We start from the raw sequence: 26501 nt of genomic DNA on the forward strand, positions 1-26501 counted from the left end.
TTATATATTAGTCTATTAAATAGATTAGTATTATTAAACCCTTAGTTACATCTATAACTCTTTTCTATTAAGAATCGCTAGGCAACTCTCACGGCGCTAACCCTAATCCTACTCGCCCTAACCCGGATCGAGCTAGAGAAGTATTAGCACTCCAGACCCCGTATAACACTTAGCGTTTCTAGATTAATACTATATTTTTTTATAATTTAAGAATATATAAGTTTTTTATTAGGCTTTAATATATTAATAGTAGTAAATATAGTATTAACTAATTATATTATAGTTACGTTATAAGTAGTTAAAGTGGATTAAATAATTGGTGTTGGAGGACGTAATCCGGCGTTGGCCCGTCCGCGGCGTTGGCCCGTCCGGCACCTCTAGCAGCATCTTGGTGTTGAGATGGTTAGCTTTCAGTACCACATTCGGGAATCTAGAACAGAAACAAAATCACGTAATCAAACCATCTATCCAAAAAATACCGTAATCTGGTAAATCGATTGAAATTGATTCCAGAGATCCCCATGGATTGAGTAAATTCGTAATGACCCCTTGGATTGATGGAATTGAAAGGTTCCAAACAGGGCCACGATGTTATGCATGCATTTACGCTTAGCGCCTCGTTAATCAAGACGTCTCTAATCAACGCCGGTTGCAAGATACTATATACCTCGGTGATTTTATCAGTCTCAAGATCCTTCTCTAGACTTCTAAATGAACTGGTCGTTAAGCTTTGGTTAGTGCTGAGAGTTCGAAGTCCTTTACAACGATCCCAAATCGATTGGACCTGTGGAAGCTTCCTAAACAATAAGTGATGCCAATACTAGGCACGCCTAGGTCCTAGTAAGAGGTATCTCATCATTACGGAATACGTTTCGTTCATATATGAGATTGCGAAGTAGATCTACATATAGTTTTAGAATCAGCTAGGTAGCTTTAGCTGAAAGCTATCGATCGGTGTCGCCTGCTCTACATAACCGGAAGCCCCAAGATTTTTCGACTATCGTCGATATATCTGCTTGGCTCAAGTAAGAATATGAATGGCCGGTGCAACAATCGCGAGACCATAGGACGAAATGACTCTAGTAGTAACAAGAACTGGTTTAAAAATAGGTATATGCAATGCTACTTGGGTAGTAAAAGCTAACTAGAGTAGGCTCGTAAGCCCTAGCCAAGCGTTTATTTACTTATATTTTATACCTCCCTCGATATATTCCATCCTATACCTCGTAGACAAATTAATTCAAAGCTACTTTATGCCTAATATCTGAAACCTGTTACTAGCATATAGCCTTCTACCTCCTGATATCAATTCGAAAATCGTGCTTTGACGACTCACTGCCAGACAAGAACTGAGGCAGGGGCAGGGCTAGTGGGAGCAATTGTAGCGTTGTACTGGTGGGATGCAGTGCTGTTACTGTTGACATACGCTCTACACTTGGATGGGAGCGAATACGTCGGAACCAAATAATATCTCCGAGGCTCGCATGGTACTTATTGATGGATTTTAGAAGTTCACAGAAACCCTACTTGGTACGCATGACACATAATCCCAGATGCAAAAGTGAGACATGTTATGGTAGAGCCTTACACCCCGGGGGATGAGATCCGTACTGTAGAATGATTCATACTTCACACAATCTGTAGGATTGATTACTCCCATCTTTTTGTTACTATTTACTCGAAATTCTTCATCTAGCATACGGCGAGGACGATGTTCATAGGAATTAAGAATAGTTGTGGTATCATGGTGGTTTTGCAAAGTTCTGAAGTTACAAACTTTCTGGCGCATCGCCATCGATTTTGGTTAGGTGGCGATTGGTGTAGTAAAGCATCGCGTTTTTTGTCCGTCAGGCGAGCGTCTAGTATTTTCAGCCTCGGAAAATATCTAGAGCTGGTCTAGTGATATGTATATATTAGCTCGCTATCGAAAGCTTGGGCGTAGTTGTGCATATCGGAGATAACCTCTGTGTCTCGGCCATCGGCTTTCGGATGTCGGAGGCCTGGGTACTATGCATGGCAGACATGGCGAGTTCTCTTATGCTTTGGACAACACGCATGTCGCATGTTAATTCAAGCATTCGTAAGAGCTATAGAAAATGTATCTAGTAGATAGACCTAAATAAGGTTTGCATAATCTATGACTGTATATATTAGGCCACAACTTTGTACTACAATGTATAATACATGGGTATAAAAGCAAGAGCTGTGCAAATTCAGATCAACGCACAGCCCTAACCCCGAGATGTCGGGGCCTTGCAGATCAATGGCATTTCTAACAGATTTGAGCCATTTATCAATCTTTTCCGGGTAAGACTAATGCAGCGGATATGAATTAACGGTTGGGATATTATAGGCAAGGTGGTGTGTTCTTCCTGTATGGAGTTAGATCGGACCGTAACCTACGGCACATCGTATCTGGCCTTTCTGACGAGGCCGTACGTATTCGGCATTAGGCATAGCCCAGTAATGAATGCTCTAATATAAAGCAGTAACAGCTCTGCTTCTTTATCGGCCATTGATCTTTTGTATTGGCAATTGCCCTAGTCATCATGGCTGTATTGTCGACTCTTAAACAAGAAACGATTATCACCTCCCTATTGTACTTGTGCATTTATTACATTGGTTTGATTGTATATCGTCTCTTCTTCAGCCCTATCGCAAACATACCAGGTCCTAAGCTTGCTGCTATTACCTCTTGGGTTGAGGTATATTGGGATGTAGCAAAGGGCGGAAGATTTGTATTCAAGATTGAAGAGTGGCATAAGAAATATGGTGAGTTATGAAATGAGAAACTTCAGCAATATTCATATTGATCCTCAGCTGGAAGGCCCAATCATTCGTGTTTCTCCAACGGAGGTACACATTCGCGATGCAGAGTTTTACAATGAGCTCTTTAACGCCAAGTCAAAGTTCAACAAACTGCCGCAACACGTAAATCGCTTTGCACACCCACAAGCCTTGTTCGACACAATCGACTACAACCATCATCGCCACCGCAGAGCAGCTGTTGCTCCTTTCTTTACTAGGCAGAAAATCATAGACTTCAGCTCTTACACAGACTCCCGAATCAACAAGCTGTGCACTATCCTCGAGACGCAGTATAAGGGTACCGGAAAGGTAATATGTCTGAATGATGCTTGGGGCGCATACGTGTCTGACGTGCTCACTTGGTACATCTGTGGTTTATCTTACGATTTCTTAGACTATCCGGACTTTAAGTCGCCTTTCATAACCGCTATCCAGAACTTGCTGCACTCATTTCCCTTTTCAACATGTTTTCCCAACGTAGCAAAGTAGTTCCAGAAATTGCCGGAATGGCTGCTTGTCAGATTAGACCCCAAAATGAAACCGGTGTTGGAAATTCGCCATGTAGGTTGCCCACCTCTGACGATATACGCCCTGCTAAACAGATACAGGAAGTGAGAGGCCAGATCAGACGGATCGTGGCTGGCGACAACGATGCGAACAAGTATCTCCAACATCGCACTGTCTTTCACGAGTTACTCAACTCCAGCTTGAAAAGTAGCGAATTGACCGAGGAGGTGATGCAGCATGAAGGGCAGAGTTTCATGGGTGCAGGCATCGACACGACGAAGACAGCGCTCACCGTTGGAAGCTTTTGGATTCTGAATAAGCCGGGAGTCAAAGCGCGCTTGGTAGAGGAGCTTGTGAGAGCGATGCCTAACCCCAAGAATCTGCTACCTCTCACCGAACTTGAAAAATTGCCGTACTTGTCCGCAGTTGTGCAAGAATGTAAGAAATTCATGGAGATTTCAAACACCCTCAGCTAACGTCTACAGCTCTACGTATGTCGTATGGGTTGAGTAATCGAATCCAACGTACAAACCCAACGGGTGTCATTCAGTATGGCAAATACATCATACCTCCTGGTACAGAATTCAGCATGTCAAATTACCTCCAGGTCACCGATCCGAAAATATTTCCTAATCCGAAAGAGTTTCTCCCTGAGCGGTGGCTAAATAGCCCCGTCACAGCGACTGGACGTCCCCTGAGTATGTATTTGACCGTCTTTGGCAAGGGCCCACGTATGTGTCCGGGCATGAATTTTTCGCTGGCAGAGATGTATCTTGGTCTCTCAGGGTTGTTCAGATTGGCAGATTTGGAGCTGTATGAGACAGATAGGAGCGACGTGGATATGGCGGGCAGTTTCTTCGTGCCTCTTCCCAAGGCGAGCAGCGAGGGAGTGCGTGTGATTGTGAAATGAGGGATGTACCAATGAAGTACCTGCTTCTCGGAGAGGATATAAAAGCTCTTTCAGCCTGTTTTAATCCGCGAATTAAACGACAATCCTATTCATAGAGTAGAGTGAGCCTTTGCGCCGTTAGATGGTATGATAAATCAAGATGATTGAACAAGGGCCCATGATGAGTAGCTTCAAAACTACGCGCACAACCACACTGGAATTCCACGCTCGTGCTCTGCATAGATGACCAGGTTCCAACCCTTCTCTACTCTATTCTCTGTTTTAGTACTATGAAACAACTCATCGATGAGCCATCAGTATCTAGTCGGTGTATCCAAGTGAACTATTCCTCCATGAATTGATGTTACTCACGGTTGGGAGGATCACTGCAACCACAATAGCAGCTTCGGTCGTTTATTTGCATGATTATTTGCGATACTACGCTCAGGATTTACCTTTACTCATCATCTGCTACTACTTCAGACATACTTGTTCCTCACTTCTTCCCGACCAACCAGCTATTGTACAGGGAAGACTAGGTTCCCCCACGCGTAAGAACCCGCCCCTAAACAGAGATATGAAAGAGCTATTCCAAAGTATTTGCTTATTAAGCTATTTCTCCTTGAATTCATCCCGGAACTGTTTTCGGACATCCTCCAAAATAAACCCCATAACATTTTTGCCAGGGTACTTGCCAGTAGCCTCTGCCTTGGCTTTACCAACACCAATTCCCCAAAAACGATCTCTGGGATTGCACTCAGCTAGGTTACGTTCGCCAGTAGCAAGAAGCTTCTCTTTGAGGGTTGGGTTTTTTGCATATTTATGCACGTTCCCTTCCCTCATAACCACTTCCTTGACTCCACGATGTAAGCACTGAATATAGTTCTTGGGATACTACAACTTACACTCATCCCACTCGTTGAGATCAAAATGATGCACTTGTCTACCAAGGGATTTGACCTTGACTGGGCTGTCGCAATTGAGAATCTCGCACAGAACATCCTACGCTTAGTCAATACATGAAAAGTGACGAGCAAGGATGGGATTTCTATATACATGGTCCTTGAAGTGGCGCGCCTTCGCAGCCTGAAAGTAGTGCTCCGTAGACTTGTACTCGACGTCCTCAACGGTAAATGGCGCGATATACATGTTGCTCATGAAGCCATACTCCGCACTGCCCTTGTTGAAATAGACAGTTCCAGTGTCTTTTGCCATGTTTGCAAATGGGAGAGCAAGCATGCACTTAGTCCTTGGGTATTGGCTTAAAGGAAGAAGGCCAGCCCTGAGTAACTAAGACAGATCGGAAGTGAAGGGAAGGAGAAGGGAGGTACAAATGTCAATGTAGGCACTAAGGATTGTTGCCTGTTCAGCTAGTTTTCCCCTCATTTTCCCCGCTGTTTCCAGGAAGCCACCATACCGCCACAAGAAGAGATGACCTGCTGTAGCATTTTCTCGTATGCGAATACTGAATACATCTTTTCTAGCAATGTCTTATGACTGAGCATGCATCTTCAAGCTACAAGTGGGATTTAGAACCAACCTACTATTTGTAAGTCCTTACTTTTTCTTCAATGTACCGCGGCGCTTATTGAAAGGGACCACAACCGCTTGAAACATTAATTTACCAGCAAGACCATAATACTCCACAGACAGTTAGTGCAACTCGCGTGGATGACTCACGAGGCTTGACTGACTATCCAAGGCTACCTCTGACGAACACACTAAATTCTGAGGGCTACTGGTTCCCGTGAACTCAAGAAAAACTTATTAGGTAAATTAGGTAGATTCAATGTCTCCTTCAGGGAGGCTACGCGCACACAATGACCGGTTGGGTGCGCCAGCGTCTAGCCCTAAAGTGCAATCCCTACTTCACCTCTCCCCGCCCTGAAAACTAAACCTCATACTCCGCTACTACATAGCCGACTTCCTCCGAAAATGCATTGATGCAGCTAAGATGTATAGTCTTTAATCTCAAAGCTAGCATGCATGCATACAGTATGCCTTTAGGGAGCCAGGAAAGTCGGCGTAGAATGGCCATTACCATTAAGGCTGCCCAGTAATACTATTGGGGCAGGATCGCGCGGGTGGATGCTTCAAATCCACTCCGCTGCGAGGGCACAGGGCAGCCGCCTGCGGTCCCGTCGCAAAGCAATGATCGTACACGCCTTTCAACATATACCCGTTAGTCTCTGATACAATCCAATTCTTTCGTTCGGAGGGCTATAGAAGCAGGATTAACTCACCGGCAGGTCCGCATGGATTCCTATCTCCTCCCTTGCAAGTGTCGGATGGCACAACTGGTACATGAATTTCGATGAACGACCTCTCCCCTTTGGAACAGATAAAACCATTCGTGCCCACCTGTGCAATCTATCGGTGCAGAGAGGCAGTGTTAGTAAAGATAGCAAGAGAGATGGAAGAAATGAACTGGGGTTCATCTACGAAATTGGGTGGCAAGAGAACTTACATATCCCCAACCTTTGATCACACCGATACGTGGAGTGAAAACAGCATAACAAGGATACTTGCCGCCATCCGAGCAATTAGCGGTATATCCGACCGTCGTAGCAGTTCTATCATGTGCATCACAAGTAGTTAGCCAAGCAACTTCCATCTGAAAACCCTCTTCAAAACCCCCCCATGTCTGTTCTGGGAAAGACAGAAAAGACTTACCCCCAGGTGTATGCAAAGCCGACACGAATGCCGAATTTATCCAAGATAGCTGGGCCGAATTTTAGATCAGGACCAATGTTGACATTGATGGAATAGGAGTAGGACACCGTTCGCGAGTTGGTCACGGTGCCAGGCGGACACAGGGCCTCCGAGATGCGGCGTGGAAGGCCAAGATGCTGGCTCCATTCGCTGACTTCGAAAACGGGCGTGGGCGTGACTTTGTTATCATTATACTTGGTGCAGCAAGGATCACCAAGACAAACGTTTTGACCCATCTTAGACTCTTTGAGGGGATCGGGCTTGGGAGCCATGCTCTTGTAGAGGGCCTTGAGTTCTGGGGGGAGAGTTCCCGTGAATTTGAGAGGGCCCTGGGTGCCCTTGCCAGACTTTTCTACTTTGGAGTTTTGGAGGAGTTCGCTGATGGGGACACGAATGTTTTTGGTTTGAGCGCGAGGGTCAAAGAGAGAAGGGTGGGCGGAGGAGGTGTCAGAGAAGATGCTCAAGAGAGCGATGGCTGCAATGAGAACACGCATGGCTGGCTTGATTGATGGAGTTGAAAGCTGCTGTTTGGAGATTGATGTTTCAATGTGAATGGTGCTGTTATTGATGCAGTGCTTCACTCTCTTATATACCTTTCCCTCCCACGATAAATTACAAATCTTGTAACTGAGGTTGCGTGCTTCGTACATCAACTTGGATTTCTCGAAATCCATACTAAATTGTATCAAACTGTGCCATTTTTGTCCCAGGTCGTACGTAGTTCAACGAGTAGTCGGCGTCCTTTCCCCCACGCGCATATCACCTGCTCAATCACCACTCCACTTGTGTACACTCGTCACAGCACGTGTATGGTATCTACTGGGATTGACAGACCAGTCGTTGGGGATGATCGTTCGTGAAGGCTCTCAAATCGTCTTACCAAAGGTATAGAATCGTCGTGGCTGGGTAGGGGGCAGTGTTTTCAGGTCTCTAGAACCATTCCCCTTGCACGTGTATACAAGTGTTGTCGAATTGTATGTCAGTATAGCAGAACGTGAACCCCCACGAACAGAACTTTATTCTCACTTTTATATTAGATAGAATATCAGTATATACGGGCTTACTGCGGACGACCATTAGCCGACCTCGAAGATGTACTCTTCGGCCCTATGTTGTCCTTCTCACGCGATCATATACGCCTACTTGATCCTGAACCACAATATCCCAAGAGCAATTAAAAACCCAAAGGTAAAAATGAACAAAACTGAGCATATCACTCGATAAGTGTAGAGCTGCGAGCCAGTGCTGTCATTCTTACTGCAGCTTCTTGTCTTTTTCCCGAGCACAGTGCGTGCTTATGAAGCCCGCAGGACAGTTGCGCGATTAACGAAAACCTAGATATGTTCAACATCACTAAACCATTCGTTTGCTGAATCCAGCCTCACCTTCTTCCTCGGGGGGGGGGGGGGGGGGGGGCATGGCAATATCTGAAGGGTAGATTGGCAGTAAACTCTCGGATCCAAGCTAAGCTTTTCTAGTGTTAACGTGTTTGATGTATCTACAGTACCCCTGTCTTACTAAGCACTAACCCAGGTGCTTACTTGCGCTACTTCTCGGTACGCGGGAACAGCATGTAAGCTGCACAGATCAGTTTATCGTGTACCTTAGATGATAAGTGAGCTGGATCACACAGAGAGGGAACAACATACAGCATATGGGAGATGCTAGAACTCAAGACTTCAATTCATCAACAACTTCTTGAGAACTGATCTCATGGATAGCGTGTTTACAGTGCAGTCGCGAGACCCCACGTTGATCTTCGGCGAAGTTAATTTTGGATGATGTGGGGGTGGAGGTATGCAAGCGATCTCCTGCAGGCACAGGTGTCGTCACGGCACCGTTACCGGCATATATTCGGGGGCAGCGGCAGTATCCTAGTGCAGATGAGTAGAGTTCTAGGCTCAATTGGTGCGTGCTCGGTATGCTACCCAGCCGATGTGATTGTTCAGTTATCATCTGCTAAACACTTTAAGTAGTTTTCACTTTTGTTTATTATAGTACCGGTGTCAGTCTCCAAGTGGAAGACTCTGTTCTTAGTGAAGTTCTTCATTGCCATTGCGCCAGACGTTGTATTCTTTTCTTTGAGAGCATGCTGGGAAGAGCATTATTTGTTGCAGTAGTGCGGAGCATTTTGGGAGTGGTCAGTGCAAATGGCGAAAGCCTTCCCGCCCGCACCATGGTATAGCTTGCACAAAGCTTATGTCAGTGCTGCTGTAGTACCTGGTTCCGTGAGACGGCATCGGTGCTTGGGCGGTAAGATACAGGGACACGTTTACCTACCCTCGCATCTGACTGGATTAGTACACTAAGTGGCATGTAAGACGGTTAAAGTAACCCTAGTACATGGGAACAATGTCAGAGGCCCTAGATGTTCATGTCGCCGACTCTTAGTTATACACCACAAGGACTCTAAATGAAGGAGAGGAAGATAGCACATGTGGAATTTCAAACTTGCAATTACTTGGTAAAAAAAACCATCCAAAGTGATGGTAAAAGAACGATCGGGATACGGACCTACAACCAAAGATCATTGAAAACAACATACAGTGATGCCATGATTGAGGAGATATAGACTTTGATTGAACCCGCTACACGCTAACGGGAGTAATTGAAAAATTGCGAGGATAAAAGAGGGGTAGTCAGCATCTTCCGTGAAAAGGTGGTAAAGTAATACGAGGCCGCTAAGGCAATGTGAAGTGATGATAATACAACAGGGATTTCATCAGTTATAATCGAACGAGGAATGCGTGACTAGCTGACACGCCTCGAATCCAAAAAGCGTGCCCACCTTTTAGGGCAGCAATGAGTAGTTGTCGTTTTTGGTTTTTGAGAAGGAAGAAAACAAGTAATACCATTGCTGGAGGAGCAAAGGTTTTGTGCAGATGTGCGTTGAATGGACTGGCGTTGAGGAACACGCTACCAATGCCATCGCAACTTTTTGACATATCATGGTTACAATAGTAGCCAAAGAAAGATGTTTCAACTACCACTGAAGTTGACATTAGGCATATTACTACAAAAACTCATGCCACAAAAGCCATCATTTCAAAACTTTAGACAGCATTCTTCTCCTTCCATTCCCCCGCAACCTCAGCATACGTACACCACTCGACCACCCCCTCACCCTCCAACTTCTTCAACCACTTGACCACCCTCTCCACCATCCCCACAACATGCGCCATACCACTCGTATCAGGATGCAGCACCAGCGGAAATACCACATCATCGCCCCCTCTTAGCCCTTCCTCGGCCTCACTCTTAATCCACTCAAACTTATCTCTCCACACATTCTCAATGACACGGACATCAACATAGCCCTGTGAATTATGCGTGTTGGGGAAAAATTGCAGGGGCGTCATATCCTCGGCATACCAATTCGCCGGAATCTCAACGAGCGATCTGGATGTTGGCGCCCCAGGGGTGGGCAGCGGCTTCATCCAGTCTTTTGCTGATGCAGTATCAGTGTAGCTAGGTACTTCCATTGGAGGCAACTTGGGGATATAGTATGGCTTGCTGTCGTGGTGAGATAAGCTGGAATCGTAGAGGAACCCGTATTCTTCCAGCAATTCGATTGTGTTTTCGCGCAGTTGATAAAGTGGTGCGCGGTAGCCCAGCGGTCGCTTACCGAGGAGTTCTTGGTATAGGCTTATGCAGTGTTCGAGGACTTCGCGTTCTTGGGTTGCTGTGAGCTGAGGCGCGCCCTCGTGACAGTAGCCGTGTAATCCGATTTCTGCGCCGCTTTCTTTGATTGATGCAAATTCGGTGGGAAAGCTTTCTGCACTGTGCATGGGGACGAACCATGTTGTCTTTTCTGCTATTCCGTGTTTTGCAAAGAGTCTGAGTAGACGCGGGACGCCGACGTAGGCGCTGAAAAAGCCCGAACTGTAGTCTGCGAGGTTGTTGGATGGATTTTGGCCGGTCCCTAGCCAGCCGGATACAGCATCAAAGTCGACTGAGAGCAGGACTTTGATCTTTGGCATGAAATCGTGACGAGGAGCACTCAAGGGCGAAGTCATGGGAGCAGCCATGATTGAGGCATCTCGGCTAGTGAGAGAAACGCCTTGCGTAGCAGTGCCAAAGGTCTCTTCGACGGCATCTGCAGGTGGTATTTCAGGCTCGGCAGCAGTGTTCTGCGACTTGCGAATTTCGTCTTCCGACCACACGATGCGCCCTTCCATGCCACCATCCACAGAAATGCACTGACCTGAGATATGGCCTGCTGCACGGTGGCTAGCTAGGAAAGCCACTGCTCTCGCGACATCTGTTGGCTGTGCAATCTTTCGCAGCGGTACCCTGGCTATGTCAGTGATTCTGTGTACCAAAATCTGTTGCTATACAAAGCAATGTACATACGTAGCTTGTGCTTCCCTCCACATCTCCTTGGGGTCATCCAGTCTTCCCTCAATCAACTTGGTATCCACCCAACCTGGAGCTACGGAATTGATCCTCGCTCTTGCATTCAATCTCACAATCTCATTCTTTACCGTCTTGACAAGGCCATACTGCAGTCCCGCTTTCCCACTCGCATACTCGACATGTCCTGCCTGGCCAAAAACCCCACATTCGGACCCCGTCACTATGATACTGAGGTTCTCAATCTCGTTGCCACTCTCAGTTTGGTATGTTTCGGCGGATTTAAGGAAGTGCTTGATGGTTAGGAAGGTGCCGCGGACGTTGACGGCATAGGTGCGGTCCCACAAGTCGCTGGGCATGTCCCAAATAGGGTAATTGCAAGATTCATCCGTGATACCCGCATTGGCGCAGAGTATGCTTATGGGCTGGGAGAAGTGATCAACAGCTTTTGTGATTGAGTCTTGGATCGATGGTTCGGAACTAATGTCGCCTTGGATGCAGTAGAGGTTAGGATTGGTTGAGGCGAGAGGGTTTGGAACAAGATCGTGCGCCGTGACTTTGCAGCCCTGGGCTATGTTACTGTTAGGAGTTATGTAAAGTGTGGTTTCATTGCACTCTAAGAGAGACTACAGCATGTACGATTTTCTGCACACTGTAGTTGACTCGTCACATACCTAGCAATTCCTCCACAATGGCGCTTCCAATCCCGCCTGCAGCACCTGTACAAAAAACATGCAACCCTTGGATGTTGAGAAATGACATTGTGTCCCTCGAAAAAGAAACGTGTGGCTTTTTCCCACTGGCCGCAAACGATATCCTGGCGAGATTCCAGCTGATGATCTATCATTAGTAAGATGCCCAACACGACAGCGCACGCCCACTTTTCTCGCCTACGTAATGTACGAAACAAGGCAGGTACATATGTGCAACTGCGCGATAAGCCCTACGCTATCAATGAGCCGCAGATGCGCACGGCGGCCAAACCGAGAAAGACCCAAAAGATGCATGTCTTTTATCTGCGCATTCGCAACAGGCATACAGCAGTGTTCCCACGTAATACAGATTACACACAAGCGTTATTGAAGCACTACTCAAACATGATATCGTAAAAATGAAGATGTGTGCCAGTGTCACCAAGGCCGCCAGCAGCATGTACACTACTCTACAAGAGGTCCATAGCAGCAAAACACCAACTCTGACCCAAAACCCTCCTAGAATACACCAGGAAACACCAACCCATCTCTCCTCCCACTAACCCCAATCCAAGCAAAAAATCACCATGTCACATACATAACGTCACCACACATGGCTCGCCGTAGGCCAGTCCACTCGCAACCCCGGACTAATAAAACCCACCGCCGGGCCACCGCACGAGCCCTCGCCGTCGCCCATCCGGCCGCCCACGAAAAACAAAAGCCAAAATCAAAAAAAGCAGAGGCGGCGCGCCACAAGTCCTTGCGGCTGCGCCAGCGCCCCCCTTCCCCCCAATCCCAGCGCGTCCCCTTGTGGTTCCTTTGCCGTGCCGAACCCACCCTTTGTGCGAGAATTGCCGGAACAGGCAAGTTCTGTGTCAGGGTGTGGATTTCTCAGGGCCGAAGGGCACGCGCTGATGGGGCTTGCCGTGACCAATTGGGTGGGCGGCTGGCCATGGCCGGCGGGCGTATTGTAATGCAAGGAGGAAAAGGGCACGAAAGAGGGGGGGGGGAGGGGGAAGCGAAACGGGCCAATCGGGTATATTGCAGGAGGGATGGTGTACGGGACAGATGCGGATGTGTAGAGTGTGTTATTCTATTTCGGGGCGCACACGGAGGGGACACACGAATAGGCATCAGGCACAGTGTCTGATGCATGAACTGCGTGTCTTGATTGGTTTCCATATGATATGGAATAGTATCTAATTCGCGCGACTCTGGGGGCATGCCTACGGCAATGGTGGTTGGTACCACTTACTTTTCAACAATTGTGCCGTGGCTGATGAGAGACTTTTTATTTCTCGTCAGCGATACAATGTCGCCAGCCATCACTTTTCTGTACACTACAGAGTGATGTCCTCAGAACGGTAGTGGTCTGCTACGATGCGGTATAGATATGAAGGTGCATGTCCACCACTGTAATAATCAGCTATTGGTCCAATCAAATAAAGTATAAGGGACAGCTTACAGATTGGTAATGTAAAGGTCTACAAGATCCGCAGGGACGTAGTCATACAGCGGATTCTCAACATCAACCTTGTCTACAAACTCGCCGTCGTCAAAAGGTACTACACTGCCAGCATCGCCATATTCGATGAGCTCGTCAATATCGAAAGGGTAGACAGGACTGAGCTTGTAAACACCGCTGAGCACTACCACAGGTGTTTGATGCTCCTTGGCTGCTTTTGCAATCATGTGCGCTCCAGCGGCTGCAACAAGACCGCCGTTGGCTAGAACGGTGTGAGTAGCTAATATGACCTTGTTGACACGCGACATTATCGCAAACACGTGCGAATCTGGGATGACGTAGACTTGGATACCCGCGTCGGTGAGTGGCTTCCACTTGTCATCATCCTCATCATCGTCTGGGTTGGCCTCGCGCTTCTTGCCAGTAAGCAGGATTCCATGCGTAGCAGTGTGGTCGTCAGGGTACGTCTCGGCGTGTACAACGGTAAACTTTCGTTTTCGTGCGGCGAACAAGAGAAACTTTTGGACGGTTGTCGAGGCAGTGTGGGTGAGGATGATCTCGTTGGCGTGAATGTGTTCGAGCGCAACTTCGGCAATCTGCTTGTCTGATGTTTCCAGCTCGTCTTGCAACTCTCGTATGCCCTCCATGACCTCGCCCTTAAGATCAAGATTCTGACTTCGCTCCATGCCTGCAAGTCGCTCGAGATTGAGCGCAGTCAGGTTGCTCCTGCCAGTGGGCGATGCTTGCCCTGTCGGCGTGCTGGTGGCCGAGGGAGTGTCTGCTGGTTGGGAAAAGAGGCCAAATAGCGAGTGTACGAGAGGTGCAGCCGATGCCGGTGCGTACGAAGTGTGCGAGGTGAGCAGCGGCGGCCGTCTTGAGGGTTCGCTGGCGTCCGAAGCGTTGTCTGTGAAGCCGCCCGCGGGCATGGGCTCTGCTACGGCATGTCTGAGAGGACTAAAGGTGGATATGCTTGACTGAAGTGCTGGCCTATGGAGCGAGTCGTGTGAAGCGTGGGCGTGTGGTGTCGCATTGCCTCGGTCGCTCCCTGTGGGTGTTTGTCCATCTGCATGCTCGTCGACGACCTCACGTACCAGCCCAAGTACACGCCGTACAATGTTTCCTACCACAACTTCTCTTGGTTGGGCTGACGTCAGCCGCCGGCCGACTTGCTTGATGCGCTCTATGAGTTTAGCAGCGTCTCTTCCCTTGAACTCGCCCACTACGCGCAGTAGCAAGGCTGTCGTTGCAATGGCGCAAGGTCTCGAGTTTCGAATCTGGCGGCGCTTGAGGAGTCTATCGTAGACCGGTCAGCTGTAGTTTCGCACTATACCATGGACAAACGTACGAAGTAAAGTGCTCAACCGAGGCATCTACTGGCGTGCTCTTGAGAGACTTGAGGAATGTGGACAGGCCTGGCGCCTGGATGGTAGCGCCCTGCATCCTAGCAATTCCCGCACACTGAAAAGGTGGTGTTGTTCAAGATTTCGAAGTGTATAGCGCGCGTATGTGGGGGTGGTGGGGGTGTCTCTTGGATGACTGTTCAGTTGTTGATGCGCTTCTTTTTCTTTGAGAAATCAAAAAATAAGTCTAGAAGCACAAGGCTCGTGCGATCTAGATACTGCAGACGCTTGTGTCGCGTAAAGGGCACAGTAGCGGAATATTGCTTGTTCAAGACTGCGTGAACCCAAGTTATGAGTCGTCGCCAAATTGAGCTATGCGTGTTCCGATTGGCCACGGTCCTTCTCCAGCTGTTCGGTCGTCATTGGCATCATCCCCAACCTTTCCTGCTTACATACATAACCGTCTGCAGCCTCTCCGTCCTCGCCTCGGCCTTATTCTAGACTTCATAGCGTCACCATAGAGATTCCCTCACCGGCCCAGCAGGCTTTGTGTGGTCTCCCCACTGCTCGTCCATCTCAGCGCCACTACCGTCTGCGAACAAAGACATAGGCAACAAGCAGCAGGAGCAACAGCCCCCGGCCATCACGCTACCCCACGATCCTCGCCATTCGCGCACCCCAGCCCTCTCCCTCGACTCGGTCTGACGATGCGAGTGCAGTAGCTGCATAGAGCGAGACGCGCAAGATGGGCGCCGACAGGAGTAACGGCTCCGGTTCCTCGACGACGGAAGCCGTCGCATCCGGATCCAACGAGAAATCACCGCTCCTCCAACAATCCCAGAAGGGACCTTACGACGACACGACGCGGCGAAGACGGTGGCTGTACCCGCAGCTGTTATCCGACGGCCTCACTGCCATCGTGGGCGTGCTGACGACCCCCTTTGTCTACACCGGCCAGTACTTGATTGCCTGCTTCTACTACGAGGACGGCCACTTTTCCTTTTTAGCCCCTGTGTATCACGTTTCGCGCACCTTTACACGCCGACGCCGGAAGAAAGTAGGCGCACACGCAGCGCGAGCCTCGGCCGCTACCGACAATAACGAGAAGGCTATGCGCAAAGGTCGCAGCTCGAGCATTGCCCAGCCCATGGCCATGCAACCTTCGCGGCGCTCCCTATCTATCGCATCCACGTCCACCGCCATGACATCCGACTCGGAGACCGAAAGACCTGCTTCGCGCGGCGGAGACTGGGACAGCCCCTCGCAGCACACACGCTCCAAATCGAGTGCGCTATCGCGCGCAGACGAAATCGCTCCCGCAAAACGGTCGATCCGCATTACACTACACCACAACGAGGATGTGTTGAGACAACGAAAGGCAGCAAAAAAGGCACAGTCTTCCAAAAGCAACTCCATCTCGTCCGAAGCGGCTGCTTCGCTCAAGTCGCCTACCGGCCCGGCAACCGCATCGTCCAAACAATTGACCAAATTCCCACGAGCGCCTCAGCCCCCGCGCCCCTTGGTGCCACGGCGTCAGCCATCCTACTCGGCCAAAGGCACTTCGGCCGTCGGTCCACACCAAAAAACACTCATTATTGATCTTGATGAAACTTTGATTCACAGTATAGTCAACGGCGGCCGCTTCCAGACTGGTCACATGGTAGAAGTAAAACTGCAGGCATCTATCGGCGCGGACGGACAGGTCATTGGTCCCCAGGTGCCGCTCTTGTACTACGTCCACAAGCGGCCGTACTGCGATGACTTCTTGAAAAAGGTAACGAGTTTAGCCGGGCCTTGCCAGCGCGTAGCTGACATGTGAATCAGGTCAGCAAATGGTACAACCTCATCATATTTACCGCGTCTGTCCAGGAGTATGCTGATCCCGTCATTGATTGGCTGGAGGTGGAGCGCAAGTATTTTGCAGGACGATACTACAGGCAGCACTGCACTGTTCGCAACGGGGCTTACATCAAGGATCTTGCCCAGGTCGAGCCAGATCTGAGCAAGGTTATGATACTTGACAACAGCCCCCTGAGCTACGTCTTCCATCCAGGTAAGAAATTGCCCCAGTTCAGACGCCTACAAGGTTGTACTGTTACTAATGACAAAACTAGATAATGCCATTCCCATCGAAGGCTGGATCAGCGACCCAACAGATCACGACCTGCTGCATCTCATCCCACTGCTCGAAGGCTTGCAATATGTCACTGACGTACGAGCACTACTTGCGCTCCGGCTCGGCATGCCTGCATCCGTGTAATCAGGTAGCCACAATTTTGGTGGCATTCACAGTACTCCGCCTTCTAATACTCTTTGTACCATAGATCCGTTGACTAGGCCGAGCAGTTGGCTATGTAGCTTGTTGAGGTGATACCCATGATGTTTATCCGTTCATATTGTCTCGCTTGTCTGCTGTCGAATAAGACTTCGTATGGGAATTGCTGTTACTCACCTGTGAAGCTTGAGTCCCCGCACACCGGTCAAGAGTCCCGGCATGCCGTGTGCAAGCCGTCGCATGGGCCTGTCGTCTAGCCCACGTTGTTGAGCACGGTCCCCCACGCCTACTAATTATGTGGTGTCCAAGACATGACAAGTGCGCCTGCAGCGTCCCGCTCGCCGTACTCTTACGCATTCCGCTTATCTTCTTGCACCATTTTCAGCCCCACGACACCCGTTGCTTCTCCCGTGGCTCCATACAGCGCAGTAATTTGCTCTGCTTTTAGGCCCGTTCATATGGCAATCCAAGCCATGTTATATCTGTTTGCCGCTGCCCTCTTCGGCACCATGCCTCCACAATGCCCCCGTCTTTCGCCGCAAAAAAGTGTATTCTGATCTGTGCCAATGCATCCGCTCTTGAGACCAAGGCGGCGCTTTGATTGGAAAATATCCAAAAACTCGCACCACAACCAGAACCAGCTGCCATAACAATGGCGGACTCTGTGTGAGTCTTTCGCAATCATCAACAACGGTTGAAGAAAATCTAACCAAATCATAGCCTAATCGCACCGTTGTTTGACGAAGCGGTGGCGGCTATTCGAAGCGTGGTACTGCAAGAACACCGACTTCATTTCCAAGATGACGCAAACGCATCGCTCTTGTTAGACGAGCTACGTCGAGTGTCAGTCAACAACGGCTCTATAGACCAGAGAGTGGTTGTGTGTAGCCGGAAACTCACATTGTTCATTCGTACTCTTGCGCCATATTTCGACCTTCTGAGCACATGCATAAAGCTCCAACCAGAATGGATTAGCTGGTTCTGGGGTGCGCTCCGACTGGTCATCAAGGTAAGATGCAACCACAGCTGGATGCAAACTATGCTGAAACATAGGTAGATGAGCAGTGCCTATATCCTTCTTCTTGAAAAGGTTACCGATATGTTGGAAGCCATTGCGCATGTCATACCTCCGTATCAGCAAATATACGGGGCTTGCAGTGCAAACACTCCGGACTCTAATGCCAAAGACGAAGACGTTCATTTAGCAGCACTCATGTCTTATGTATATGCCGACTTTGTACAGCTGTTCTTGGAACTTTACTGCATTTTCTGTCGAGGGAGTCAAGGTGCGTTGCAAGATTCACACGTCAAGGCTGTATCAGTAAATCAATCATGTGTTGGACTAGCTAACCCCTGATACAGCTCACACAATGTCATGGAGGCCGCTTGACTCACGCATTTCGCGTATGGAAGTCCGATTGGCCAAACACAGAAGATGGCTGGAGAAGGAGACGCAAAATGACATTCAAAACTACTCCGATATCTCACATCATCGCAAGCACTATCTTGACTTTCTACAAAATCAAGATCAAATGAGAAGCAGCGACTATTTGGATCATGAAGGGCAAAGAGCTGTCAAACGATGGAGGAGGGTGGAAAAAGTGCGAAACTGGCTTTGTAATTCGCCTGCCACAGGTCAAGTCGATCGCCAACCCAGACAGTACAGCCCAGATTCATGTGCATGGTTTTTGCAAAGTTCAGTTTACTGTAAATGGCGAGATCAACCATTTGAAAAAACAGTGGCCAATGATGGGGATTATTTGTTGAACAGTTGGCAACATCGAGTGCTATTTGTTCAGGGTAGGTTGAGATTCTTGCATCTTCCATAAGCTGAGTACTAATATCATGCAGCACAGATTGGTTTTGGGAAAACCTTCATATCACATTCAGTAATCGAGAACCTTACTGCTGAGGCTGAAGATCCTAACATTTGTGATGAGCCTCCCGTAATCGCGCACTACCGTTTCAGTCTCCTCCATTCCAAGCACAATCATCCAGACGATGCCTTGCGAGCCTTGTCACACCAGCTGCTTCAGTTGCACCGCAATGACCATTCTACCCTCGATGCTGTATGCCTGTTGCTACGCAAAACTTCGTTTCGCGAACATGCAAATACAGATGAGGTATTAGACGTACTTACTCTACTTTTGCGACAACATCCTACCTACATCGCGATTGATGGTATCGATGAATGCAGCAACACTGAAGTCTTTCTGGGATTGTTGGCAAGATTATGCCGAGGTTCCGATGCGAGAGTCATCTTGTTCAGCAGACCGGACTTGAAGATACCGTTGGAATACCAGAAGTGGGCATCTGATGCCCCTCACGTTTTTTCTCTCAAAAGCTCGCATAACGCCACGGCCATTGAGAATTACTTAACACCAGAACTAAATCGTCTGGCAGATCAAGGCTTTTTTGGTATATCGATGGACCGAACGCTCATTCCCCAGTTCGCACAAGCAGCAAATGGAGAGTTTCTATGGGCTTCTATGCTTCTGAAGTTGCTTCAGTCACCACTGATTTCACCAGAAGAACGATTAAGCCTTCTGTTGAATGTTCAGTCGCTGAAAGGGCTGGGCTCACTCTACCACACTATGATTGATGCGCTGGCGCGTCACTCCCACCAAAAGAAGCGAGTCATTACCAGTACTTTCCGCTGGTTATCTCATGGAATCCACCACTTGGATTCAGCTGCACTACAAGCGGCTCTGCGTATACAAAGTACAGACGAAAACAAGACATCACATACGATGGATATCGTCAACGCGTTGGAGGAGCTCAGCTGCGGTCTCCTTTTAGTCACAAACGACGCTGTTTCTTTCGCCCACGCGTCCGTGCGTGACTTCCTCCAATCCTCTGCTTCTCATACATCAGAATTTAGTCTGCATAACGAGAGTAGTGTACATGGACACCTTGCAGCCGATTGCCTTTCATATCTTGTCTACAGCGTACCGAAGCAGCCACTTGGCGCACTACACCCTCACAACCCACCCACGCCTCCAGCCGCTTCACCCAGTAGCGGTGCGAGTCAACGAACAAACTCATCTGGAGATAGCGGCTACAAGTCATTGTCCTCATCCGACGGTGACAACAACCATGTTGTAGCACCAATTGTACCCAATTCACGCAACAGCAGCTCAAGACCAAGCAGTATTCGCACCATACCCTTCGATACCCATTTCCCATTTTTACGCTATGCGGCGCTTTGTTGGCCTATACACCTAAGTCGTGCTCTGGCCTTATCTTCTCACCACTCTACCACCACCTCCACGCCAGATACACTTACTTATCTTCCTGCTCTCAGCGCCTTCCTATGTTCGCGCCTCGCCATCACATCGTGGGTCGAAGCATCATTCCGATACAGCTTACCGCCCACACTCACACGGCTTGTGGGGCCACTATCGGACCTAAAAGGCGAGATCTCTCCTTCGACAGCAAGGGGCAGGGAGTTAAGATGCGTTGTGGGCCAAATGAGAATATTGAGTGAGCGGTTGGCTGGCTTGAAGAGAGAACACGAAGGTGTGATGAGAAGAAATCCGAGTTTGATATGGCAGATGGATGAGCAAGGGGAAGATGCTTATTGGCCTGTTTGGGAAGATGTAGTTGCCAGCGCAAGTGTTCCTTGAAGAAGGCAATGATGTAGGCCTGGCTGCCATCAATCTTGCATAGCGCTTTGTCTCACTTTCATATTCAGTATATCTACGTATTCTCTAGGCGGTTTATTGAATTATATCCAATGGTTGGAATCATCACGTTGGAACCGATTACTGTATGGTCCTTGTCGTGCACAACACTAAGTTTTCATTACATGAGAAATAGATTTTGCAGGTATGCAAACACGAATATTGCTCTTCGTGTCGTGAGAAAGTGAATCACAATCACAGATCCGTATGCCTTGGGTCAGTGTTTATGGGGGTGCTTGATTACCAGACCTCGTCATGTGACCCCGTGTTCGGAATGTGCTTTCCGTTCGCGACTGACCATTGGCCAATGGCCACGGCCACTTCACCTCTCACCTACATGAACAGCAACCCAATTCCAAGCCATCAACAATGCTCTACAATGTCTCGCAAACTACATGTCGTTTAGCTACCCCCTGCAGCAATCAGCGCAAGCTTCTGGAAATATAATTGCCTCAAAGGCCACCGCGGGCAATCCGATCCGTCACGATAGCAATTCCCAGAATGGCTCCCCCACCATCTACCCTCTACACTCTCTCGTTCTTCATAGCAACCCTCGCCACCCTTCTAGTCGCATTCACTCTACGCCTTCTTGCTATTTTACCCAATGCAAGCACAAACACGCGACCACTCCGGCGCAAACGACCACTCGCAACACGCGTGCTAATCGTGCTCGGATCCGGGGGCCACACCCACGAAATGCTATGCCTGCTCCGCGACCTCGACACAAGAAAGTATACACACAGGACATACGTAGTTAGTAGCGGCGACGCCTTCTCCGCACAACGCGCTGTACAGTTTGAGCAAGATTTGCAAGATGCCGCAAAAAAGAGAGAAAAAACGCAAGAAAAGGTGGTGAATGGGCGAGACGCAGACGAGAGTGATGGCAAAGCAGCAAGACCAACGATGCAGGTCACGGATACAAATGGCCAGACACGTGTTCTGGATACAAGTAGAGGAGATGACGGCCCAGCATGCACAGGACCCCAGCATTACGACATAGCCATCGTACCGCGTGCAAGGAAGATCCACCAGTCACTGCTCACAACACCGTTTTCCGCTCTATACACCCTATTCGCATGTTTCACACCGCTCCTCGGAGCACCCCCGCTTCTTGCAGGCCAAGCACCTGCGACTCCATACGAAGCTGCCGCCGCTGACGTTCCCGATCTGATCATCACCAATGGGCCAGCTACAGCCGTTATCGTTATCCTCGCAAGCCTCATATTGCGTTTCTTCAACATTAAGGGCGCAGAAAGTAGACGCAAGTGTAAAAGCGTATATGTCGAGAGTTTTGCACGAGTTAAGACGCTTAGTCTAAGCGGCAAGATCTTGCTTCACGTCGTGGATCGGTTTCTCGTGCAGTGGGAGGAGTTGGAAGGTAAGAGTGGGAGAGCAGAATACTGGGGCATCCTGGTATGATTACTGATGCAAGAAGTATGCATACGATAGGAGATTTACAAGGACAATGTGGTATACATGGGAGATGATGGCGTTTGATGTGAATTTCACAGCGAAAGATACCCCCCCCCCCACAAAACTATGATAACGGTATGTACTATGCAAGAGGGCTTGGATTGAGATTTGCTGCTTTCAGTTTCGCGGCTATGTGTACAGAAGTTTCTATGTTACAAATCTCTCTTCTTCTTGCTCGGAGACTACAGTGCAAATCGTGCACTTGAAGAAGAAAGCTTAGTCCAAATCCTGGTTCTGAGCAGCAATCTGTTTCTTGCCTAGGTACGGCTTTGCAGCCTTCTTCTGTATGTGCTGGCCTAGTGCGGCTAGCAGGGTTTCTTGATCCACAAGAGGCTGTTTCTTTAGTGTCTCTGCTTTCTTCCTTTGCTCCAGCTCCCATCGCAACTGCATGGGCGTCTTCATTGCTTCGGCAGCTTGCTTCTGCTGCTTTGCAATTTCTCGTGCGAGCGCGCCTTTTTCAGAGTGCCGGGCAATCTTGACGCGCGGCGCCTGGGGATCTTGTTCCTTCTTTGCCTTGATGGAGAGGTCGTGGATGTCGCCACGGAGTTCTTCGCTGAGAGTGTCGGGGAAGGGTGGGGAAACGAGGATATAAGACATGGACTCTGATCTCTCGACAATGTTGCGCGTTGTGTCTACGTCATCGTATGCCTCTGGGAGTTCAAGGTCCTTGCTTCTTGGAGGTTGTGTCTTGAACCTGTCTTGTTGCTCCTTTTCGATCTTTGCGAAGCTTTCTTCGATATCGTCTGTCTTCAAGGCACTCGAGTCTTGCTGCTCTCTGCTCTGCTTGTTACTGCTTCGCCAGCGGTCCAGGCCGGAGAAAGGTTGAGCGATGGTGGACATGGTCTTCCGCAGCCATGAGCGGTTATCTGTGCTTTGCTCGTTCGTGACATCGACATCTTCAGTCCATTCTTCACGTTCCCATGGCCATTCGATACGGTGATTTGTACCTGAGATGTAGCGGTGGAAGATAGGTAGGCCGTTGCGAGGGTCATATTGGTGTTCCTTTGGTATTTCTGAGCTGCCGTAGTCAGTCCCGGTGTAGGGGTCAATGCCAGTTGTGTGTTGCTCCATGAAGATTTTCTCTACGATAACGTCCTTGTAACGTCTTACACCTCCTTGATTGATCTCAGAGGGTATTACGAGACGAACGTGGTCTAGAGGAAGTGGCACCTCATTTGGGTGCTTGGGGCCCATATCTTCGTTGGCAGCACTGAAAACTTTGGAGTCGTAATATTGCTAGAAGGTGTTAGCCTAACTTTGTGGTCTAAGAGGAGAATACAGACCATATTCAAATCCTTTACAAGAACATCATGAGTCCGAGGGATGATCTCTTGTACAACACCAATCTTGCCAGCATCTTTACCCTTAAGAATAACGACACGGTCATTTTTGACAATAGGAAAGTACTTCTTATCATCGACAACCAAAGGATACTCAAGCTCCAGTCCCTTCCTCTCTCTTACAGCATTGCGGTTCTTCTGTGTCTTGGCGGAGATTTCTGGTTTCTGCATCCTAGATGATGTGATAGCGCCGTACGTATCTGCATTTGGGCCGACAGCACGGTTTGGTCTCAAAGGACCCAACTTCCAATCTTCCTTGGCATCGGCCAGAGCACGTTTCTTAATGCCCTTGATATTGTCGTTCTCCCACATAATGCGCTGTAGGACGGCTTGCTTGGACTCCCATCGCTCCTGCATGAGTTCCTGTCGCTTCTTTCGCTCTCGCTCGTGCCATTGGATTGCATGCTTCGTTTTGCGGATCTCCTTGAGTTTCTTGGCCTGGCGTGCGGCGTTGCGTCCTGGCCGGACGACTAATTGGCTCATGGTGGGTAGGGTAAGGGCGATGGACGTAGATGTGGGAGGGTTTGCGGACTACCGAGCCATGGAGCAGTGGGCGTGGACGGGTGCTAGCAATGGATTTTCCGGGTCAATCGACTTTTTCGGATTCACTGCAAGCGCCTCGCTTCAATGGCTTGGTCCTTGCGGCGATGGGCTGGCGGGAAGTCGTCCCTCTTGGTGGTGACCAGTGCATTCGATACTGCGATCCAAATTTCCGCGTCGGTCCCCGGGCGGTGTGTCAGCGTCGCCATTCTGCCACCCCGAACCAACTGGCCGATGACATCGTCCACCCACATCAACCATCCCATCAACCTCCCGACCTTGTCGCCAACATGCCGCTCCTACGGCGCAGACTGCGCTGTCATTACTGCAATGTTCAGTCGCGAGAGAGCGTCTCCCAGATACCCAAAAAGTACCGCTGTCCACAATGCGACGCCGTGAATCACTTTGATGAGGTGAATGCCTGAAGACATAAATATGCGACTTCTCTTCAACTGACTCTCTACCAGCGCGGAAATATCACAGATCCACCGATAGAAGAGATTGCAACTATTTCTGCACCTGTGCTTCAGTACATACCCTCGCGCTCACCCTCGCCCTTTATGTCCGCTCCCACCGACAACATCTTCTGCGACGCGTGTCAACATAACCAAACGCTATACACCAGTCTGCTCGCCGAATTTCTCCCAGAAGAAGACGATCCGCAGTACGACCAATACCTCGCAGCCTACGACAACTACAAGATCGAGCTCGAGGAGCGCTACCCACAAGTGTGCAAGAATTGTCTGCCCCGGGTCCAAAACCAGATACGAAATGCGAACCATGTAGCGAGAGCAGACAATTTGGCGCGCATAATGGAAGCGAGCAAAGAGAAGCGCACAGTTGTGTACACGGCGCGACAAGCATGGACGCTCAGGGCTATTTCGCTAGCCAAGTGGACTTACATTTTGAGTACGGTGGTGGGACTGCTCTGGCATGTCGCTGGGCTAATCATGATCCCCAATGAGGCTATTCGAGAAGGCCAGATCTTCGCTTGGAGCGCATGTTTGCATCAAGTATTTCTCTCACGCTCCATCGACGACATCTGTGTACTTTCGCCGTATGTAGTCAAATGGTTGCAATACGCTATCCTTGCCGACCTGCTCACTATCTGGTGGAACCCCAAGTTGAAGCTCAAAACGAACAGTCTAACGGGCAGAATGCATGGACTCAAGTCACTATGGTCAATTCGCTCTGCCGTCATCGCACTCCGCCTTGCGAGTCTCTACTATTGGCAGCATACCGCAGTCAGCAGCGATACCCTACAGAGCTTCCGATACACTCACACAGTCATGGCCAGTGTTCTTGCTCTTTCTTTCGTCCTGACATGGAAAACTGTGCGCATAGTCTACGGTGCTGCACCCTCATTCCCCAAGGCAGCCCAAGAGCCTGTCCTCAGCGAACCCAGCAGCGCAAAGAAAGAAAGGAGGGGCTCCTACCATCCTGCACACCCGCAAGCGGATCTTTTCGATAGCATGGCACATTCGTTTGCATCTGGAATCCAAGGCTATCAAGAATCCTCTCCCGCCCCTCCATCACCTACTCTCACTGAATCATCCTATACCACACACGCGACCGAAGCCACAACTCCCTTCGCCCAACGCAACTCTTTCCTAGACGTCGACGACATGGACTGGACCCCGACAAAAGGCCGCTTCTCCACCCAACCCCCTGAAATTATATCCAACCAATTTTCCAAGCGCCCAGCTTTCGCTCAGCAACAAGCCTCGCCCTCCGCCAAACCCCGAGAACCACATTCCATCTTCGCCCGCAAAGACCCAAATCCCTTCCGCCACCGCGTCCCCGCCGCACCTCCCACCTCGCTCGCCGCCCACCAAAAACCCGACCCATGGAAACGCGGAGTGTGGGCGCCGCCACTCAAAGAAAGCATGCCCAACTTCTTCAAAGAAGAGAAGCAGACGAGGGGTGCGGATGGGACCAGCAAATCACAGGGCTTAGAGGGTCTGGGCGTACCGAAGAATGTCAAGCGGGATGCGGAGCTGTTTGCTAGCCCCAAACTCAAATATGATTACTATGGCACGATGAAAGATACGGGGCTGGAGGATACGTTCAATGCCATGTTCTCCAAATAGAGAGAGAGAGAGGAAAGGATATACACAGATAGAGACTTGGCTTGCATCATCGATAGTTTTTGGTTTGGTACTGGCGAACGCCCGTTTTCCTTTTGTTTTCCTTACTGTTTTCTTTTTCGTTCTCTTTTCTCTCTCTTTGGGATAGTGGGCGCATTGATTGGCGTTTTGTTTTAGATACCCGGCAGCTGGTGGCACTTTTTTCCTATGTTCCATTGGCCCGAGTTATCAAAGTCGCAGACGCGATCTGTAGGTAAGCTGTGATACTCAAATCTAGTAGTACAAGGACCACGAATAAGATTTGTATGCATGGCGAATCGGACGTTGATTCAGT

At 49.2% G+C, this 26501-nt stretch overlaps 10 protein-coding genes across 10 annotated transcripts; 5 read left to right on the forward strand and 5 right to left on the reverse strand.

The window, feature by feature from the left end:
* Window positions 1–2549: 2549 nt before the first annotated feature.
* COCMIDRAFT_38356 (uncharacterized protein) lies at window positions 2550–4225 on the forward strand (the record flags this gene model as incomplete). The annotated part of the gene is made up of 4 exons (XM_007691573.1): window positions 2550–2772; window positions 2828–3285; window positions 3417–3753; window positions 3801–4225. The coding sequence occupies 4 exons, from the start codon at window positions 2550–2552 to the stop codon at window positions 4223–4225; spliced, it is 1443 nt and encodes a 480-aa protein (XP_007689763.1).
* A 591-nt stretch (window positions 4226–4816) lies between these two features.
* Window positions 4817–5419, reverse strand: COCMIDRAFT_38357 (uncharacterized protein; the record flags this gene model as incomplete). Its single annotated transcript, XM_007691574.1, has 3 exons — window positions 4817–5061; window positions 5110–5206; window positions 5261–5419. The coding sequence occupies 3 exons, from the start codon at window positions 5417–5419 to the stop codon at window positions 4817–4819; spliced, it is 501 nt and encodes a 166-aa protein (XP_007689764.1).
* Window positions 5420–6247: 828 nt separating this feature from the next.
* On the reverse strand, window positions 6248–7410 carry COCMIDRAFT_100117 (uncharacterized protein; the record flags this gene model as incomplete). The annotated part of the gene is made up of 4 exons (XM_007691578.1): window positions 6248–6369; window positions 6448–6574; window positions 6672–6777; window positions 6878–7410. 4 exons carry the CDS (start codon window positions 7408–7410, stop codon window positions 6248–6250), a joined length of 888 nt encoding a protein of 295 aa, XP_007689768.1.
* A 2559-nt stretch (window positions 7411–9969) lies between these two features.
* On the reverse strand, window positions 9970–12031 carry COCMIDRAFT_100108 (uncharacterized protein; the record flags this gene model as incomplete). Its single annotated transcript, XM_007691579.1, has 3 exons — window positions 9970–11209; window positions 11270–11840; window positions 11944–12031. 3 exons carry the CDS (start codon window positions 12029–12031, stop codon window positions 9970–9972), a joined length of 1899 nt encoding a protein of 632 aa, XP_007689769.1.
* Window positions 12032–13304: 1273 nt separating this feature from the next.
* On the reverse strand, window positions 13305–14869 carry COCMIDRAFT_100143 (uncharacterized protein; the record flags this gene model as incomplete). The annotated part of the gene is made up of 3 exons (XM_007691580.1): window positions 13305–13377; window positions 13430–14722; window positions 14775–14869. The coding sequence occupies 3 exons, from the start codon at window positions 14867–14869 to the stop codon at window positions 13305–13307; spliced, it is 1461 nt and encodes a 486-aa protein (XP_007689770.1).
* A 645-nt stretch (window positions 14870–15514) lies between these two features.
* Window positions 15515–17029, forward strand: COCMIDRAFT_100111 (uncharacterized protein; the record flags this gene model as incomplete). Its single annotated transcript, XM_007691581.1, has 3 exons — window positions 15515–16543; window positions 16594–16822; window positions 16884–17029. The coding sequence occupies 3 exons, from the start codon at window positions 15515–15517 to the stop codon at window positions 17027–17029; spliced, it is 1404 nt and encodes a 467-aa protein (XP_007689771.1).
* Window positions 17030–17696: 667 nt separating this feature from the next.
* Window positions 17697–20670, forward strand: COCMIDRAFT_27831 (uncharacterized protein; the record flags this gene model as incomplete). Its single annotated transcript, XM_007691567.1, has 5 exons — window positions 17697–17710; window positions 17765–18053; window positions 18102–18330; window positions 18407–18844; window positions 18896–20670. 5 exons carry the CDS (start codon window positions 17697–17699, stop codon window positions 20668–20670), a joined length of 2745 nt encoding a protein of 914 aa, XP_007689757.1.
* A 558-nt stretch (window positions 20671–21228) lies between these two features.
* On the forward strand, window positions 21229–22146 carry COCMIDRAFT_100112 (glycosyltransferase family 1 protein; the record flags this gene model as incomplete). The annotated part of the gene is made up of 1 exon (XM_007691582.1): window positions 21229–22146. The coding sequence occupies one exon, from the start codon at window positions 21229–21231 to the stop codon at window positions 22144–22146; it is 918 nt and encodes a 305-aa protein (XP_007689772.1).
* Window positions 22147–22416: 270 nt separating this feature from the next.
* On the reverse strand, window positions 22417–24023 carry COCMIDRAFT_38363 (uncharacterized protein; the record flags this gene model as incomplete). The annotated part of the gene is made up of 2 exons (XM_007691575.1): window positions 22417–23436; window positions 23484–24023. 2 exons carry the CDS (start codon window positions 24021–24023, stop codon window positions 22417–22419), a joined length of 1560 nt encoding a protein of 519 aa, XP_007689765.1.
* A 347-nt stretch (window positions 24024–24370) lies between these two features.
* On the forward strand, window positions 24371–26170 carry COCMIDRAFT_100153 (uncharacterized protein; the record flags this gene model as incomplete). Its single annotated transcript, XM_007691583.1, has 2 exons — window positions 24371–24493; window positions 24548–26170. 2 exons carry the CDS (start codon window positions 24371–24373, stop codon window positions 26168–26170), a joined length of 1746 nt encoding a protein of 581 aa, XP_007689773.1.
* Between the last annotated feature and the right edge of the window lie 331 nt (window positions 26171–26501).

Source organism: Bipolaris oryzae (assembly GCF_000523455.1).
Source record: "Bipolaris oryzae ATCC 44560 unplaced genomic scaffold scaffold_103, whole genome shotgun sequence".
Taxonomy (NCBI): domain Eukaryota; kingdom Fungi; phylum Ascomycota; class Dothideomycetes; order Pleosporales; family Pleosporaceae; genus Bipolaris; species Bipolaris oryzae.